The sequence below is a fragment of the Euprymna scolopes genome, chromosome 30 (genome assembly GCF_053919585.1).
Source record: "Euprymna scolopes isolate OS-2025 chromosome 30, ASM5391958v1, whole genome shotgun sequence".
Classification (NCBI taxonomy): domain Eukaryota; kingdom Metazoa; phylum Mollusca; class Cephalopoda; order Sepiida; family Sepiolidae; genus Euprymna; species Euprymna scolopes.
In genome coordinates, this window is record NC_136511.1 from 52318260 (window position 1) to 52338852 (window position 20593).

The 20593-nt window shown below is 32.7% G+C and overlaps 1 protein-coding gene across 12 annotated transcripts in view; it reads left to right on the forward strand.

Annotated features, from left to right (window-relative positions):
- Positions 1-20284, forward strand: part of LOC145254806 (uncharacterized) — a 400418-nt gene extending 380134 nt beyond the window's left edge. For 10 of the 12 annotated variants that reach the window (XM_080113605.1, XM_080113610.1, XM_080113607.1 and 7 more), the window contains 2 exons: positions 3590-3652; positions 19944-20284. In XM_080113605.1, the coding sequence (XP_079969731.1) occupies positions 3590-3652; positions 19944-20111 (231 nt within the window). In that variant the 3' untranslated portion in view covers positions 20112-20284. The remainder of the gene's footprint in view (positions 1-3589; positions 3653-19943) is intronic. The other 2 variants (XR_013863805.1, XM_080113609.1) reach the window with 1 other exon arrangement.
- Positions 20285-20593: the final 309 nt, after the last annotated feature.

Sequence of the window (20593 nt, forward strand, 5' to 3'; positions counted from 1 at the left end):
AATAAGTAAATATATAGACTATTTTTGTCAGATTCATGTCATAATTTTTGTACTATACAAATAAATTTAAATATTTATTTATTTTTACTAATTGTTTTAATAATAAATTAAAAAAATTACAAGTTAGTAAGTATTGATTAATAAAAAATCTAATTATTATTAAAATCCATTATATAAAAGGTAAAGTGTGTGTGTGTTTGTATGTCTCTCAAAAACTTTCATCAGGGGCAACAGATTTTCACAAGATTGGTATCGTTTTAAAACTTGACCCTTCGGACGACAAATATTGAAAAATTGGCAAAAAACGTTAATTCCTTCACCCTAAACTAGGCAGTTCCTCCCCCCCTTTCGCGTTATGGGTTCAAGCCTACCTGCCTACTAACACTTTTTTTTTTTCTGTCTCCACCCAAACTGCTTACTGTTCTTTACTCGACCCAGCCAATGCCAAGTACTCCTGCTAGTCTTAAGACTAGTCAAATCCAACCTTAAAACAATTTTTAGTTCTTGATGTTTTACTAAACTATCAATATTTAAAAGAAATATATATAAGGGTCATGTAAAACTTAGATTTTCTAAAAATGAAAACATATGAACAACAAGTAAATCTTTTCGATTTTTTTTTCTTTTCATGACTATAGCATTTCTTTTCATGAATATAGCTTTTTTTTCATGAATATAGCTTTTTTTTCATGAATATAGCTTTTTTTTCATGAATATAGCTTTTTTTTTCATGAATATAGCTTTTTTTTTCATGAATATAGCATTTTTTTCATGAATATAGCTTTTTTTATTTAAAAAATAAAAAAACTCAAAATTTACTACTATTACAGCTTTTAAATAATTTAAAGAATTTTTCCTTGTACAACAAAAAGTAAATGATTTTTTTTTTTTTTATTTCTTATACTTCATTTGTTTTCTTTAAAAAAAAAAGGATAAAATTTCACTTTAGGGGAACCATTAAATCACAGTGTTTAGAACCAATATTGTTCCCTATGTTCTTATCCAGTGATAAAAAGTTAAAATCTCATTTAAAACCAAATAATAAACAAAACATTTTTTTTTTGTTGCACATACATATATACATCACGTGACTTTTTATTTTTATACCTTTTTATAAGTAAAGGATTCAATCAATTGTAACTTTAATTTTTCAAATAGATTAAAGATAATAGAAAATCATCTATGCTATTAATAAAATTCTAAATGTTTATTTATGTGTGTATATATACCAATAAAACATTTGAACAGATGCACCAAATTGAAAAATTCTTTTTTGCCCTGAAAGATGCGAGTCCCTAGAGTGTTCTTATCTATATATGGTTCAGAACGAACAACGCCGAGTTGCACAAAAAGCCCGAAATAAGGGTTTTTGAGCCGTTTCATGCATTGTCAAAAAAGTTACCTGCCTATGTCAACAGAATTTAGCACTGTCTGTATACAGTCGTGGTAATATCTTTCGGCATACGAACAGGACTTGTGTTGCAATGGATAACGCGTCTGGCTACAGATCAGAAGATTCCAGGTTCGAATCCTGGCAAGTTCGTAATAATTTTAACCATCATTTTATCCAACGTTTACTCATTATCCTTACCCTTAGGTAGGGTATTTTTGTTTGTTCAGTGATTTTGCTTTGTGCATATGGGAATTTCCCATACTCCGAATTCACAGGGTAAGCGTTGATGGTAAGACGATGTTGAGTGTACTTGATGTTGTGTTTGACTCGGTTGTGTGTGCCGACGCGGCGTAGCTGCTAGTTTTAAATAAAAATGTCTTATTTACATACTCCAGAGAGCTTGGTCACATGCTTGGAAGCAAAATTCTACCATTTATCATGGTCTTCAAATAGTCTTTCAGCTGTCAAGAAAAGCAGCGTACTGGTCTCGATACTTATCTGGTTGATGCATCTCTTTCTTCAATAAATTTCGTCACATAGGCAACAAAATTTCACAACTTATCATATTAAAAATAAGGGGAGGCAATTAAGTGTTCTTAGAAAACGTTTGCATTTTCAGTTCTCTGTTCTTGATTTTAAAAGAAAATGTTGATTTTATTAAGTTCTTTTTCGCTAAGGCTGAAAGCTCATATGAGATTCTATAGCAACACATTTATTCCTGCGTGAGCAAAGGGAGGCACCATAGTGCATAATTTGCCATGTCCCATATATGTTGAGGCATCTTATAATAGAATCTTGTCCATTTTATCACCATGCAACAAAGATACTACACTATTGGCACTGTAGAAAGAATTGTTTGATGATGTCAGAACGGTATTTATAGACTCTTTTTTTGAAGATGGTGGGCTTATACTAAAAAAATCAAATTTCTTAATTTATTGACTGCGGATTATTTACAGGAATATGAAACAAAAGAAATGAATCCACAATAGATTGATCTTCAAAACAGTCAATTTCGAAATATTATTTCAAGTATTGGAACTTTTTACCAGAATAAATGAAGTTGGCAATAATCAAAAAGGGTTGATATGCCATAAAAAAGATCAACCGATCGAATGGTGTGCTTATTTATTTGTGTTAAATGGAATGCATAACTTAAGATAGTAATCTCGTTTGTTGATTTTTGTTTTGTTTAAAAAAAATTTTTTTTTTTTTATAAAAATATTTATTTTTATCCAAATTTTGAAAATTAAAATTTAATTATTACAGCTTTATTTGGTCATTGAATTATTAATTGAACCAAGTTGTCATAAGACTATAACTAATTATTGTTAACATAATCTTATTTTAGTCTTTTGTTTAAAATTATTTGATTTTAAAATAACTATAGAAACTTGTAATCTCTCAATATGTAAGAATTTTTAACGCAGGAATGATTTTTTTATTCGACAACTCAAATGATTCCAAATTCATTTTAAATTCGAAAGGTCACAGAGTAATTTAATCATCTTTTTAAAAAAAAGTTTGTTTTTTCTAAAGACGAAAACGATTTGAGAAGAAAGCTAAAATGCATTCTGGTGGAGTTAATTTTTTTATTAAATTATTTAAATTGGATTAAATTTTTATTTTTTTTTATTTCTTTACACTCTTACATTTGTGATTTTAATAAATATTTGAATGAAACAAACATATTGCATACTTTGTAGAGAGCTTCACCATGTAATTGAGAGCAGAACTTCCACCCAAGGGTGGTTCTTTGGTTGTCTCAACACGTGTGGATATGGAAGTTGTAAAAGTAATTCAATGTGTAATTTCAAAATTATGTTATAATAAACGTACATATGCACAAGTACGTGAAGTTGTCGCATAATTTTATTTCTGTACGGATTGTATTACAATGTACTTTGATAGAAAAATTCTGAGGATCCTATATGCTCGTTTGTCAGGCAGAATGAGAAATAATTTAAGAGTCATGTTAGTTATTGAGGGGGGGGGGTACATGATTTAATGGTGTCCCTAAAATGCAGTTTTATAAATTAAAAAAAAAAACTTCGATTCAAAAAGATTGTCGACTTGATCCTTGTGCTGTTCCCTATTCTGTACCTGTGGCCTGATTCTGTTTGTTTGTGTGCGAGCGCGTGTTCATCCATCCGTCCACATTTGTCACATGACTTCCCACTTGGTTCCCTTTTCCAGCTGTCTCGATCCAGTTCAATGAGCTCTCTCTCACAGGAGGTGCATCAGTTGACACGCAAACAGGTAACGGATCCCTCCCTTCTCACAAATCATCATCATCTTCCTCCTTTTCTTCATCTTCTCGAACTGCTCCTCGCTATGTCTTTCTCGTTGTGTTTAGTGTTCTTCTAACTCAGGGGTTGCCAAACCATTTTTTTTTTTTTTTTTTTTAAGGGTCAAATTAAAGAGGTTTTAACTTTGCATGTCTAAAGTAAAAAGAAGAAAACTAATTCAATATTAACAATTCTTTGAATTTATGAATGAAATTGAAAACAAGAGTACATTTCTTGTTATACCATGAGTGGTTCATACTAATAGAAAAAGAGTAGTCAATTAGAAGAGCATTTTTGGGGTCTATCTGGTGAAACATTTCAGATAATTTGATCTGTATATTAAGTAAACATCAGAGTGGTGTATATGTAATATTTTAAAATAAATATTAACAATTTTTATACCTATGGACATCAATGTTTCATCAGTATAGGTAGTGATAACTACTGCTGGTCAGGAGATTCGAACCCAGCCAACAAAGTCACCTTTGGCTTAGCAAGCTAGCATTGCATCAGGCCAGTTGTAATTACAATATAACTGGAAGGAAATTAAGTATCTACGAATGCCATTTTCGACGGGATTTCATAGTTGGCAGTCAGACAGAGTATTCAACAATAGGAAGTTTGACTGATGCATTTTGCGAAAGTTGACCACTTTTTTTTTCTTTTTCTTTCTTTTTCTTTTTTTTTCTTTTTTTTTTAAATTTCCTAAATAGTATTAAACTTTTATTTTCTTGAAGAGACTATTTATAATATTTTTTTAAAAATAAATATTTAAAATTCTTATATCTACAGACACTAGTGTTTCATGCTTATGCAGTCAGTAGTGTAGGTTCAGTGATAGTTACTGCTGGTTGGGATATCCGAACCCAATCTACAAAGCCACCCTTATGGGAAAATCATTTATTTAGGCACCAAGAACTTAGATTAGCAACCAATCAATGTATGATCTTTCTTGAGATGTTATAAAAATTTTTATTACTTGTATCAAGCCTCTTCCTCCTCATCATTATCATCATCACTGGGATTAGACATCAAATAAGTCTTAAATATATGATCGACACCAAAATGAGGAATCCAAAATAATATACAGACAAATCAGTGTTACATGCTATGAAGAAGCAAATATAATCCTAGAGAAATGCTTATACAGGTTTTATCAGGCAAATATAAATTCTATTTAAATACAAGATTAACGCATAAGTAAAGATATCAAATATTATACAGCAAATCAAGATTATAAGGTAAAATAATCGAAAAATGCTTATATCAGGCAAGTAGGTATAAATGATAAAAAAATATATTCCGAAATTCATGATGTTGACCATCTTATAATTCATTCCTTTAATTCAAAATGGCGTAATGGAAACATATTAAAAGTATTTACAGCTTCTCTTTCAATTTTCGGATTTTAATCATGTCAAATCACACTTTATTTCCTTTTGAAGGATTGATTGTTGCTATTTCTTTTGATGAATTAAGGGCATAATAGATTCACTGATTGATATAATAATTAAGTGATTGATTTTGCGCTACAAAACAGATACTGTCAAGAATTGTAAATGTCAACTGAATTAATGGAATAAATTGTAAGATGGTCACCATCAGGAACTTTGGAATATAAACTTTTGTCATTTATTCACTATATTGCTCTGTAATTACATTGAGCTTCTTAAATAAGGATTGCTATATATGATAAGAAAATATATTTCTACAGAAATATATATAAATTATTACAATAATAATTTTTTTATTACCTATAGACATTAGTATTTCATCCTTTCGGGAATCATCAGTGCAGAGTGACACGGTTACTATCGGTCGGGAGATTCGAACCTGGCCACGAAGCTATCTCTGACTCCATTAGCGAGGAACAAACCTCACGGCCAATCTTAACCCCGATAAATATTGTTGAAATTTTAATTTCTTTTTTTCAATGTCGTAACATCCGACCATAGTGATTTAATGAAAACATCATGATCTACCATGCGAGCTTAGGTGACTGACTATCTATTTCAACTTTAATGTGCTCAATAATAAGAACCGAGTTTCTTAAAGAGGCTGACATAATTATTACAATTTTTTTTTAATACCTACAGACACTAGTGTTTCATCGTTTTGAGAATCATCAATGCAGGGTGACACGGCTACTACCGGTTAGGAGATTTGAACCTCGCCACGAAGCTATCTCTGACTCCATTAGTTAGGAACAAACCTCACGGCCATATTGGGATGATTAATCAGAATTGGGAATAAAAAAAAATCGGAATATTTGAGGGTATCGGAATCGGAGAAATTTGTGTAGATTTTCCAATGCCAAAACGATTCTTTTAATTGTCTATTTAATTTGATTTTTTTTTTTTAAAGCTAAATCTTCCATTGCTAGTAATAATGATAACATAATAAATATTTATTGATTTTAAATTACCAGTAAAGCTAAAATCGATAGATCCTTCACAACAAGTATATTTTTACGTTTAGGATAATATTTGCACCTTCAACAAGTGTGTTTTTATGATAATCAGAGAAAAGATACAACTATATAGTTAAATATTTAGAGATTTATAAAGAATCGGAATCTGTAATTGTATTGGAATTGGGGAAAAATATTGGAATCGTCCCATCACTAATATATATATATATATATATATATATATATATATATATCTGTGGAAATATATCTTATTTCCTTATAATATATACCAATCCTTATTTAAGAAACTCAATGTAATTACAGAGCAATATAGTGAATGAATGACAATATATATATATATATATATATATATATATATATATATATATAGTGAATGAATGACAAAAGTCTATATTCCAAAATTCCTGATGTTGACCATATTATAATTTATTCCTTTAATTCAGTTAACATTTACAATTCTTGACAGTATCTGTTTCGTAGCGCAAAAGCAATCACTTAATTATTATATCAACTATCAACAGATTGATTGCTGCTATTTCTTCGGATGAATTAAGGGCAAAATAGATTCACTAGTTGATATAATAATTAAGTGATTGATTTTACACTATGAAACCGATACTGTCAAGAATTTTAAATGTCAACTGAATTAAAGGAATAAATTATAAAATGGTCAGCATCATGAACTTTGGAATATAGACTTTTGTCATTTATTCACTATATATATATATCGGGGAAAATTCATTTTTCAAACAGAACAGTTTTGCATCTCCTATGTTTGCTTCCAAAGATTGAATTTAAAATATACTACTAAACCTTATGACTAGAAACCTCATTCTAATTTGGTTCAAAATCTTTTACATGATTTTCAATCTAGAAAATGTCTAAAGGAGTCTACAGAAAAAAATTGAATTTTAGAGAATCTTGTTTATGTCGAATGACTAGCGATCAAATATAATCCAAATCTGAAATGTTTTAATTTTCAAATGGACGTTGTGTCCATAAAATACCTCTCAGATCCGTTTGAAATACCCCAAAGAAACTTAAAATTTGAATAATATTTACTAATTGATGCCTTATACCTATTAAAATTTCACAAAAATTATGGGTATGTGAATTTTTACCAGGAGCTTCCATCTTTCTTTACCCCCTTTGCATAAAACTAAATTAAACTGAATATATGCCACATCACTCACTCACCTTTGCACCGAGCAACTATCTTCCAAAATTCATAATGATCAGTTAATTAGTTTGAGGGAACCCTGTACATAAAGATATATAAACATATACACATACCTAATTTTATATATAGAGATTAGTCTACAAAATCTTATGTATTATAGATCAGAAATTGATCATTGCCAGCTAGTATCTGGTTGGTGCAGATCACAATGAACAATCAAGGACAGTTGTTTTGCTGGCCCATACATTGCAAGGCCACTAAGATGAAATGTTAACATATAACGCCTGGTATTTCCAATTGATCACCCATCTAATTACTGACGCTGTTCAGTATTGCTTAATTTCAGTGATCTTATTGAGGCTTAATATTAAAAAAATTGATGATATTCAAAATAAAATTATACATTCAATTTCTATATTTCAACACAAGTCTTCAATTGTTTTTTTGCAAGTGTGTAGTATGTCATCTGTTTGCTTTTTATATATCAAAGCTATAGCTAAAGATACATTATCTGAAAGTATTTCATTCAAACCCCTTGGCTTAAATACATTGAGAGCATTGCCAAGGCTGCTGCAAAGAAGGTGGCCTCTCTCTACTGTGCTAGAAAGTTACTTATGCCTGAAAGTATCCTATACCTCTACAAAGCCACCATTCACCCATGTACGGAGTACTGCTGTCACATTTGGGTTGGTGCATCTGCTACTAGTCTCTCACTCCTTGACAGGGTTCAAAAGAAAGTCGCCAACCTGATAGGTCCTGAACAGTTATCTCGGTGTGAACCTCTGTTCCATCGATGAAATGTTGCATCCCTCTGCCTGTTCTACAAGTATTTTAATGGTGGATTCTCCGATGAACTACAAGCACTTGTACCCCTTCGACATAAATATACCCCCGACAAACAGCAAAGTCCCACCCACCCCGACACAATAGCGATCCGTAGATGTAAGAAAGCCTTCTACTCAAATAGTTTCTTCTCTAGAACTGCTAGACTTTGGAATTCCCTTCTGGTTTCCTGCTTCCCCAACTGTACTGATGGTCCTGGATATGACCTTCAACTATATCCAGTGGTGAGGCCCCAGCTTGCGGGCTTTGGGGAGTGTGGAGCCACCCTTTAATTGCCATTGCTCCCAGGTCCACTCTGACTCGGAGTGGTAGTACCTGTTAGGGTCCCAACTATGGGTTAAATAGAAACCGACTTGAAAACAACAAATATATTCTATTAAAAAATTTTTCTTCAAAATCTTTGGATTCGGCATTAAATAACCTGAAAAGAGTTGATATGCCATAAAATAAAAACAACCAACCAACTGTACTGATATGCAGAAGTTCAAGTGTAATGTGAACAGACATATTGTTGCTCAAATCCCTACACAGTATCCCTTCAACTTATGTCCCTGATAGTAGCCCCTTACATCAAAGTGGCACTGTGCCTTGTTTGGCGTGAAAATGTAATTAAAAAGAAAAATATATATATATGCATCTTGCGATATCATTTATTAAGTCGTTGGCCAGATTAAAGAATTTGATGGGCTGTATTTGGCTCTTGGGCTGTAGTTTGGTGACCCCTGTCGTAACTATATTGCCTATTTTTATTTTTTTATTTTTAATTATTGCTGTTGCTGCCGCTGCCTGTTGTAACATAACTCATGTCTACACCACCTTCCCCACCATCTTCCCCACCAACAACACCAATGCAGTTAATCTTGTAGAAGCCTTGTAATTAGTCCAAGTGATGATTCCTGCTGCTTTTAATATTTTTTTTCTCTGATATATGTGACTTTTATTTTTTTTGTGTGTCCTTTCGGTCTTTGTCCAGAATTAAGCTTATATTAAAAAGTAAAGAAAAATCTGTATCATCCACCAAAAAAAAATCGTTCGAGTTAATCAAGTAGTTTTTTTAAATCCGAAAATCTTTTTTTTTCAAGTAACAGAAGAGCGGCTATCTTGTCCGCCATTTTTAAAACAATTTAAAAAAAAAAACGAAGGAAAGAAAAGAAAAAGGAAGATGCCTAAATAATTCCAACTTGTAACAATTACGAATTCCTATTAATTACTTAAAAATGATTTTTATAAGAATAAAACTACTTGATTAGTTTATGTAATTTTGGAAGGTGATATTTTTGTTTCATCACTGGTATCATGCAGATTTTTCTTTCTTTTTTATAATCGGAGCTAGGACAACAGCATATTCTTTTCATTGTTTTGACTCTCTAGTATATATCCGACATAGTTAGACACAATTAATCAACCGAGAACCACATTACTCTACATAAAAAACATATAAGATATCAATGGATATATACCTGAGAATCAAAAGAATGAAAAGAATATGCTGTTGTCATAGCCCTATTTATGATATTGGGGAATTCTGAAGAAGAACCATCACTTTTGCTTTTAATTTTTATCTTTTGTAGGTTTTGTTTATTTGTTTTTTGTTTTTTTTTAAATTTATTTTTGCTCATTTATTTGTTTTACTAATTTATTTTTTATCAAATCTAATCAAAATCCCGTAATCCCATTTTTAGACTTCAGTGTAGTGTTTTTTTTTCATAATGAATAGTGCTCTCTCTCTCTTTCTCTCTCTCTCTCTCTCTCTCTCTATATATATATATATATATATATATATATATGGCATAATCATGTTGATATATGGGTTCTCATTAGATCACTAAAGTTAAGCAACATTGAGCCTGACCAGCACCAGATGGGTGACAATTTGAGGATACCAGGCATTGTATGTAAGATGACGTTGACACTTCTAGCAGCTCCTAACTCCTCCAGCTGTCTCTGCCCTGTCCTGCCGCTGAATCATTTATTTATTTATTTATTTTTTTCAATTTTCATTCCGCACAAGGCACAGTGCCACTTTGAAGTAGGGGGCTACTATCAGGAACATAAGTTACAGGAATATTATGAAGGGAGATGAGCAGCGAGATGTCTGCTGTTCACATTACACTTGAACTTCTGCATGTCAGTACAGTTGGGAAAGCAGAATCCAGAAGGAAGTTTGAAAATCTAGCAGTTCTAAGGAAGAAACTATTGGAGTTGAAGGCTTTTTTACAGCTAGGGATCTCTGTGTAGGGGTAGGATTTATCTGCTTGTCGGGGTATTTACGTCAAGGTGGGTACAAGTGCTTGCAGTTTGTCAGAGCATTCACCATTAAAATACTTGTAAAACTGGCAGAGGGATGCAACATTTCATTGATGGGATGGAGGCTTAAGCTTAGATGACAGTTCAGATAGCGATTCTTTTGAGCCCTGTCCAGGAGCGAGAGACTAGTAGCAGATGCACCAGCCCAAATGTGACAACAATACTCCATACATGGGCGAATGGTGGCTTTATAGCGGTACAGGATACTTTCAGGCATAAATAGCTTTCTAGCATGGTAGAGAGAGAGAGCCACCTTCTTTGCAGCAACCTTGGCAATGCTCTCAATGTATCTGTTCCAACTCATGTTTGCTGTGAACATTAGGCTGAGGAGTTTAAAAGAAGTTCTTTCAGGTAATGTGTTTGGCCATTGCTATTGGTGGTAGAGAAGGTTTCTTGTAATTATTGAAGGAAACTAGCTTTGTCTTGACAGCATTGAATGTGATCATCTATTTTTGTCTCTATTCCACTACAGACTGGAGGTCATCCTCTAGTGTTTCTGCGATTTCCTTAGATATGTGTTCATTTGTTTTCCCCTCATGCCTGTTATAGAGCATGGTGTCATCAGCAAATATACCTATCTCAGAGACAGTTTTATCAGGGAGGTCATTTATGAATATTAGAAATAATAAAGGTCCAAGGATAGACTCCTGAGGTACTCCTGCATTTATATCATATTGTTTAGAAGTACGACTGTCGAGGACAACCTAGATTCTTCTTCTACTTAAAAAGGATTTAGTTATGTTAAGTATTCTTCCAGTGATATCATATGATCTGATTTCTCTGAGAAGACCATCGTGTCATACCCTGTCAAAAGCCTTATATGTATCTAGGGCTACCGATCTACCCTCCTCTGCTTTGTCCAGTGAATGGTATATACGTTCAGAGATTAGTTAGGATATCTGCTGTAGAACAGGGTTGCCTAAATTCATATTGTTGATCGGTCAGAAGTTTATATTGTTGATCGGTCAGAAGTTTAGCAGCTGTGAGGTGATGGACTAGAGCTTGATTCATTATGGACTCAGATATTTTGGCAAAAAGCGGGAGGAGGCTAATGAGGCGATAATTTAATGGGTCAGTTCTTTCACCAGAATTCTTGAAAACTGGTACCACAGAAGCAGTTTTCTAACAGTCAGGAAAGCAAGATTTATAAAAGCATTTGTTGTAAAGTTTGGAGAAACATAGAGCAACCTTTGCAGAGCATTTTTTTGATAGCCAGGATGAGATTGGGTCCACATGCTTTTGAGGTGTCTAGGTTTTTTATGATGACATGCACCTGAGAAGGGGTGATTTTCAGATCATCTAGTGTGGCGTCTGTCTGCAAAGGAAAATCAGGGAGGTATTGGTTTGCTAGGTCCAATGTGGAGTTTGAGGCCAACCGATTGGCACGCATATTAGTCTTCTCTGTTGCCATGCCAACAACCTCATGATTGTTTGATAGTGGAGGAATTGTTGATTGCCCATTATTTACTACAGCGTTGTAGATTTTCCAGAAATCACAGGTTCCTAATTTTTGTGATTCGATGTGTTTTCTGGTGGTTTTGCTATATTCTCTCTCAGGTGTTGCTATTTCTCTCTTACAATTACTTCTAGCTTCTATAAAGGTCTGTTTGTTCGAAATCTCAGCAACTATTTATCAGAATTTAACAAATGAAATCTTGTTGGAAATATAATGCCCTGAATTGTGTAGTGGGCTATGTGACATTTGCCCTTAAGGTTGCACATTAAGGGAATCAGCCATCATCTAGAGCCTATTTTTGTCAATTTTTTCCGGCCATAAAATGTTTTAATCATGGTCATTTGTTTTCCTAGTTTTGTATATGAATTACAAAATATCTGATTTTTCCCCAACCCTCTGGCTTTGATGGAGGGGAGTCTAAAATTTGCTGCTATGGTTTCAAATGATCTGAAATAACAGCAAGGGAGGACTTGATTCCAAATATTTCTCATATGTTATATTTTCTTTCTTTGGTTTTCATACATAAAGTAAATTTCACAGTGTATAAAGATTATTTGATACTGAAGATATTCATAATCGTACCCTATTTCCAATAGAGGGGCGATATAACATGAGAAATATTTGGAATCAAATTGCTGTTATTTCAGAGCATTTGAAACCATAGCAGCAAGTTTTAGTCTTCCCTTCATCAAGACCAGAAGTTTTTGGGAAATAAAACAATGTATTTATTTATTTATTTCCCAAAGACCTCTGGCCTTGATAGAGGGGAGACTAAAACTTGCTGCTATGGTTTTAACATTGAAAATATTTTGGAATTTCTAAGACGAATAATCAATATATATATATATATATTGATTATTCTTTTTAGAAATTCCAAAATATTTTCAATATTAAAAATTTAAATCGAATCTGCTATGATTTTTTTTCTCTTGGAATTAGCTAAAAATCTATTTACAAAAACACTCACACACACTACACACATTTTTATAATATATCTATATAAGTGAAAGTGTCTGTCTGTGTGTCTACATTTCCCTACGCAATAACTCTTTCAATTTTAAGTCTACAGACTCGAAATTTGATATACAGGGTACTGAGATTTGGGAAAATCGATGTGATCAGTTTTCGGCCAGAAATTTGGCGATTAAGGGGTTAAAGTTCAACGATTTGACCTTAGAGAACTCTACCAAACTCCTCCGGCAATTTTCGGTCTAAACACTTGAAATTTTAGATAAAGGTTCATTGGACATGGATCTAACTTAATAACTTAATTTGAGCCCAAAACAATAAATTTAAGGGGTCATAATAGAGGTCAGAGTTAAAAAAAAAAATTACCTTTTTTTTTTTTTTTCTGCTCAACGTACATCTCCAAATACCCGGGCAACGCCGGGCCCCTATGCTAGTACATATGTGTGTGTGTGTGTGTGTGTGTGTGGACATAACAAACTTGGAAATAGGGGAAATAAGAGAAAAACATACTAATTTGAACCAAAAAAAAAAAAAAAAAATTGTCATAATTTGATTTAATATTTTTCCCTCACATTAAATGCTGAATTAAATCATAAATCTGTTTATCAATTTTTGCTTTTTATTTTTATTTATTTTTACTCCGGCTCACCCCTTACAAAGCATATCGTAAGGGGCTACTATTTGGGAAAGATTAACGAGATATTTGTTTGTTACATTTAAACTTCTGCTTATCAGTACAGCCAGGGAAGCTGGCAGCAGGAAGGGGATTCCAAAATCTAGGTGTTCGAGGGAAGAAACTATTAGAATAGAAAGATTTCTGGCATTTAGGGACAACAGTAGTGGAGGGGTGAGATCTTATTGCTAAGTGGGTTTGTCAGGGATATGTACGTCGAGATAGGGGTACAAGTGAAACGAGTTCATCAGAACACATTCCATTAAAATATTTGTAAAACAGACACAGTGATGCGGCAATGGGACAGGGGCTGGAGGTTAGTTGATAAAGAGGAACCGATTAGATTGACAACTCTGTTTTGGGCTTTATCTAAGAGAGAGAGACTAGTGGTAGATGCACCAGCCCAGATGTGGCAACAATAGTCCATGCATGGGTGAATAGTGACCTTTTGTAAAGGTACAGTATACTCTCAGGCGTGAGTAGTCTTCTGGCTTGATAGAGGGAACCCACTTTTTTTGCAGCAGCCTTTGCAATGTCCTCTATGTATTTATTCCAGTTCATGTTGCCTGCAAATGTTAGTCCGAGGAGTTTGAAGGTAGAATTCTCAGGTAGGGTGCTATTTATCATGGATATAGGGGGTTGGATAGGCGTCCTGTAATTGTTAAAGGAGAGTAGCTTAGTTTTACTAGCATTAAATGTTACCATCCATTTGCATTTCTTATTAAGTTATAAATTGTTGGATTATCATTTTCTGAGTATACCGTGCGCGGTTAGCCATTGATCCAAGGAAAGTACATCTGCTAAAGATTTTGTTTTTATTCTCTTGGGGGTGGAGCTAGCCCCCCCCCCCCACACACACACACACACTATTACCTGTACATAATTTGAGACACACAAAGAGAGTATCTATTTCATTCTTGGGAATGTTTTATTTCTGATTCTCTTTGTCATCATTGAAGTTGTTTTCCATTGGTTGAAAATAGAACTAATTCCCAATTTGTAATAACCGATTTCCTTGCTTGTTAATGTAACCACCAATGCCTGTTGAGACTTTTTTTTTTTTTTTTTTTCTGAAACACATTTTTTAATAGTTTTTTTTTTTTTGTGTTCCTTTTTTTTTTTATTGTTTTTAACTTTGTATCTGTTAATTTTTTTCTAAACCCATTTTTAATTCACTTTTCATCCATTCACCCCCCAATGTAATATTCCATCATTTTGAGTCATAAATACTAACACTAACTCTGCACAAAATCTCACTCTTTCGCTCTGTCTTGAAAAAAAAAGTCCAATTCTGTTTGATATTTTATTACAGATGTCGTCTTGCTATGAATTAGACTAGACATGTCTGTTACTGTTTTGAAGATTTTTGGCATTTAAAAAAGAGAAGAAAAAAAAATGTTGAAAGTTTGCTATAAATTTCATTTTTGTTTTCAGATTTCACATTTATGTTGATTGTAGTTTGAAACTTTGATATTTTTCACTTTCTAATAATTGTGTGTGATATCTACTATGTATATATTTTATTACTTTGATATCTATAATGTATGTGTGATTATATTACTTTGTGATATCTACATGATGTATATATTAATATAATTTTCTATTAATGTTACTCTGTGATATGTATGTAATGCTTGTATTAATGTTACTTTTACTGTGCCTGTATAAATTTTACTCTGGCATCATATCTATGTATGTGTATATAAATAATGTATATATTATATTTCTGTGTGATATCTGTATAATATATATAATACTGGACTGTGATACCTACATAATGTATATATTCTTACATTACTCTGGGATCTCTGTATAATATGTATAACCATAATGCTGTGAGATATTTATATAATATAGATATTATTAATATTACCATTGTGATATATGTATTTAATATCTGTATTTTACTGTCTCATATCTGCAATGTATATGTAAATGTCACTCTGTGATAATATTTATATAATGTATATAATATATTTACTGTGTGTGGTATTACTTGTATGTTAGCTGAGCAAAGATTAATTAATATTTCTACAATTTAACTGTTGCAAGGTTTGACTCTTTTCGCCTCACCGTCGACACAAGTAGTTTAAAGTATTTATTTGCTTCCCCATGAAAGCAAATTAGATATAAGGTCGTTTTTAATGGGGGAGAAAACCAGCTCCCCACAAAAGGGGACACTCTGGCAGTATCCAAATAAGTAGCAATTTTCTCGGTATGAAGGGTTTCCCCCACATTGACCAAGGCCTAATTACTTAAGTGAAGCATCAGAACAGATACTACACTTTGATCTTGGCTCAAAGGCCAGGCGCTTAAACTGATTTTTAAATTGACCTAAACTGGCAAAGCTCTTGAGTTGCGCCGTTAAATGTGAAGGATTAAAAAATCGTACACTACATTTCTGTTTGCAGTTTTTTGTTTTTTTTCTTCTATCAAAAATTTAAGAATTTCATATCTCCTGAACATCAGATATTTGTTAAATACTGATGAGTCACCACTAATCGAGATCAAAAACCGCTTGTTAGAAATTCTGTTCAGATTCCATAGTTAGATCGAAAGATTCCAGAGTTCAACAAGATACATCAGAATAAGGTCAGACGTTACATTGACCGAAACGGTGTGAGAATAACACTCAAGATGAGAATAGTCGTCAGAAAAAGTCCAAAGTTTTTGTTTCAAGTAAAACGTCTTTTCCCATTATTTCAGTTCCACTTTTGTTCCTCCCTTTCGCAGAACAACCATACAAACATAAAAATAAAGTCACCGGGGCAACACCGGATAGATACTGCTAATATATAAAATTGAAATGATTATAATTAATTTTTGTCACGTTTCTGTTGTTTTCTATTACTGTCTTTTGTTTTCTTTATTCCTTGTTTTTTTTTTTTTTGTGTTTATTGAACGTCTCTGTTTGGCTTGTACATATTGACTCTTGTTGGCAACCTTTTCAACCCCCGACAGAGTGAAGACGACCTTTCCGAGCAAAGTGCCTTTATTCCCTGGTCTAAAATGTCCACCGAACAGAAGGTGTTCGACAGCATTTTACAATTCACAAACCTCCCACCACACATTGAAAAGTTGCCTCTGCCAAAGGTTGTTCCCTTTCTGTCCGTTTTGCGTGGGTGTAAGGATGAGGAATCTGGTTGATTGCAAATCCTAACCATTGAAAGATCTGACTGACCAAGGGGAGAAATACACTGAGCCGACTGCACACTTCACAATGCTGAACGTATAGGGGTTACTTGTTCACAGATTTGCACAAGGTCTTACTAACCAATTTCAAGTGCTTTTTAACTTATACAATTAGTCACATTGTAAAAAGATAACTTGTATCTTCACACATGCAAAATCGGGACCTTTCAAAATAATATAGAGCTTAATATATTAGAGCAATTAAAAGAACTAGGAAAAATAAATAATGAAAATAACATACAATAAAATACAATATTTTATTCTATTGTTTATTTATTTTCCCTATATATATGTATGTATATGTGTATATATATGTATGTGTATGTATATATAGTGGATAATTATGTTTTAAAAATAATATATGTGCCGCTCCCCATATAGGGGTATCAAATTGGTTAAAGGGAAAATTATTCCTAACTCGCATTTAGGTAAAAATGCACTTTCGTAAATAATTGTAATTCATTCCAAATATATCGCAAAAACATACCATCTATATATATATATATATATATATATACATATATACATACATCTCCTCACAAAGATGAAATGTGGAAAATTCTGTGTAGCTTAATTGCCATATCTATTTGCATAATTTTAGGTAGATATGTAGAATATATATAATTTAAAAACTTTGAATAAACAGTTTTGAAAAGCATGCGAACCATTTTTTTTAAATTAAAATATTTCAATAAAAAAAAATGCCTTTTAACGTGTTTTGCAAAACTGTTTGTTCATTTTTTAAATTTTATAGATGCTTAAGAGCTTACAAATTTCTGTGTGTGTGTGGTTAGTGTACGCGCATGGATAACAAAGTAGTTAAAATAATGAAATAGACATATGTTTAGAACACCGATGGTTTCATTGACAAATAAAGCCTAGATAAATTCAAAGAAATGAGAAAGATTGAATAGATTAAGAGTAAGGGGGGTATCAATAAAAAGGGTGTATCCATGGTGTTTCACTAATTTCATACGTTAACTCTATAGCATTTTGTCTAATATATTATTCATGTTTCAAAGTATATCATTAATACTGCAAAAACAAAATTGGTTAGTCTATCAAATCTTCTAATCTGCTAACTTGACAATAACCTTCTCGCTTGAAAAGGTCGTATTTCTCTGATAGTTAGAATTTCCAATAATTATTTTGAAAATTTCAGTTAAATCAACTCTTGTTCTTGTATAGATTAATATAACAACAAAAACAATAATAATAATAATACCTGCATGCATGCATGCATGCAAAGACAAATCTTTTAAATTGTCAAGTGAATTGCATAAAAATTAAGATTTTTTTTGTCTAGGAGTATTTAAAATATTTAGTTTTCTTGCAAAAATGAGCAAAATGTTGGCAGAATGCTTCAGCTAATGATTGCGAATATTTGACAAGCTTCGAATTTGCATTTTCTTTGTTGCAGTAAAAGAATGCACCTGCAAAATATGCTGCACATGTTATTTAACTTTTTTTGTTGTTTTTTGTTTTTGTTTCAGGAAAAGTGAAGCTTCTTAGTATCATTGTTATTGCTATTATTTATTCACTAGGAATTCTCACACAGGTCATCAGTGATTGCTCACTAGTGGTCCCTGGGATCTGATTTCCGGCATTTTCCACCTCTTTTCGATAACCATTGCAAATGATCTTACATTATTGCGACAGCTGCCTATAATTGATTTTCCGCTAGCAATGAACATATGTTATCTTTGAGATTTTGGATGGCAATAAGTCCCCTCAGGGTTCCAGTACTTTCTACGTTTTTTTAAGTGGAGGTCTGGTTAGTGCTCTCTCACCTTGCTTTTTTATGACTTTTTTGTGAGACATCAGTCTTGGTTGATGCCATTACAATGTGTTCATGTGTGTTTTGAGGGAATGAAGAAGTTTGTGAAGGTTGCCTTCAAATTTGATATATCTGGTATTCAGACATTTGGAAAACTTTTTAATCGGTTTTCATCCAGAAAAAGGGGCTGCTAAGAGGTCAAAATTGAAAAATTGGTATGTGGAGGGTCACTGGATTGTGGCAAGCTGACCTAATGGTTATCGTACTTGACTCCTTGGCTTTAGGTTTTGGTTTCAATCTCAGCTCGAGTATAATTTTTTTTTTTTTACTTACCAGAAGTGGCAATCCCAAGTACATCCGGTGTGTGTGTGTGTGTGTGTAAAGTAGCCATTCTCAACCTTTACTCGATCATTGACCCTTCAGCTTATATATATATGTATATATATATATATATATATATATATAGTCATCCACATACAGTACTGTTTCGCTGTTTCACAGCTCATCAGTGCAGCTAGACAGGCAACTACCTCAAGCCAGGATTGAAACCGACCGTCTGTATGGCAGTCAAGGCTCCTAACCATTACGCTATTGGCAGCTGCTGAACGAGTAGTGAATTTAACGATGTTTTGACATCACCTGAAATACCTCCGCTCGATTTGTTTAAGCAAAGAGCGTCGCTTATATGCTAATGGTAATTCGGGTATTACTTCTCAATATGCTCAACTCAAGGTGAGGAGCATTATATATATTTCCATTTACCCCTTACTCCCATGCAAAAATTCATAGCCATCATAAAGTGACAGAAAAACAAGAAGGTCAAAAGAGAATTTTTTTTTTGTTTAAGATCTTTAGGTTTTGTATATAAATAGTATTATACATTGCTATTTAGGTTTTGTATATAAATAGTATTATACATTGCTATTTAGGTTTTGTATATAAATAGTATTATACATTGCTATTTAGGTTTTGTATATAAATAGTATTATACATTGCTATCACAAAAATAAAGAAAAATCAAGTAAAAAAAATTATGAATTTCATTTCTATTATGTTTCTTAGACATGACACAATTTGAAAATAAAAAAAAAATATTTTTTTAACTCATCAAGTACTTCAATTATTTACCTCCAACTGTGCTTTTTTATTTACCCCCTAGGGGTAAATTTACTCATGGTTGAGAATCTGATATAAAAGGTTATATAGCAACATTAAGAATATTTGTTACATTTGACGTTGTTTGGTTTTAGATTTCATTCTGAAAAGATATCATCCCTTTCTTTTGTGAAATTTTGAAAATATTTTTTTCAATATTTTGTTATTTCTAAAAATACCATTCATACAAATCAGTTTGATTTTTTTTTTTTTTTTTACTAATTTCTTTCTTTTTTTTTCCCTTTTTCTTCCCATCCCCTTCTCCTTTTCTTTTTCCAGAGTGTTCCTTCATCTTCATCAGTATCAGTGCAACAGTCAATGCCAGCCGCAGCTGCCAGTGGGCCAATGTTATACAATCCAGCCTCATTCCAAAACCAGTCGTTTGCGTCAGTTCCATCAACAGGACCCACATCTCGTCTTGCTCAGCGCAGAGTTTACCCTAAATAATGAATTTTTCTGTGTGGGGTGGGGGTAGGGCAAAACATAAATAAATTTATACAAAATAAAAACAAACAAAAAAGTAAATAAATAAAGATTAGATTCTTTTAAAAAAACATTCTAAAGAATTTTGCTTAAGGTTATAAATACTATGTGTGTTGTGTAAATATGAAGTATATTATCTGACACACACACACACACACACACAAAGAGATGAGAGTATCGTAAAAAAAAAAAATTTAAAAAGAAAACCCTCGATGTAAATTTTATTTTTCTCTTCGTACATAAACTTTGTACGCTCATTTGTCAGGACATGTGTTCATTATGGAGTTCTGTTGTGGTCACAGACTTGAAATGCAGTTTTTATCTTTTGGTTGGGGGTGAAGGGATGTGGAAGCAGGGCTTTAAATGCTCCTGTTGAGACTGCCCCACCCTTACTCCCTCCCTCTCTCTCTCCTCTTCCTTCTCCTTGCTTTCCTCCTCCTCTCCCT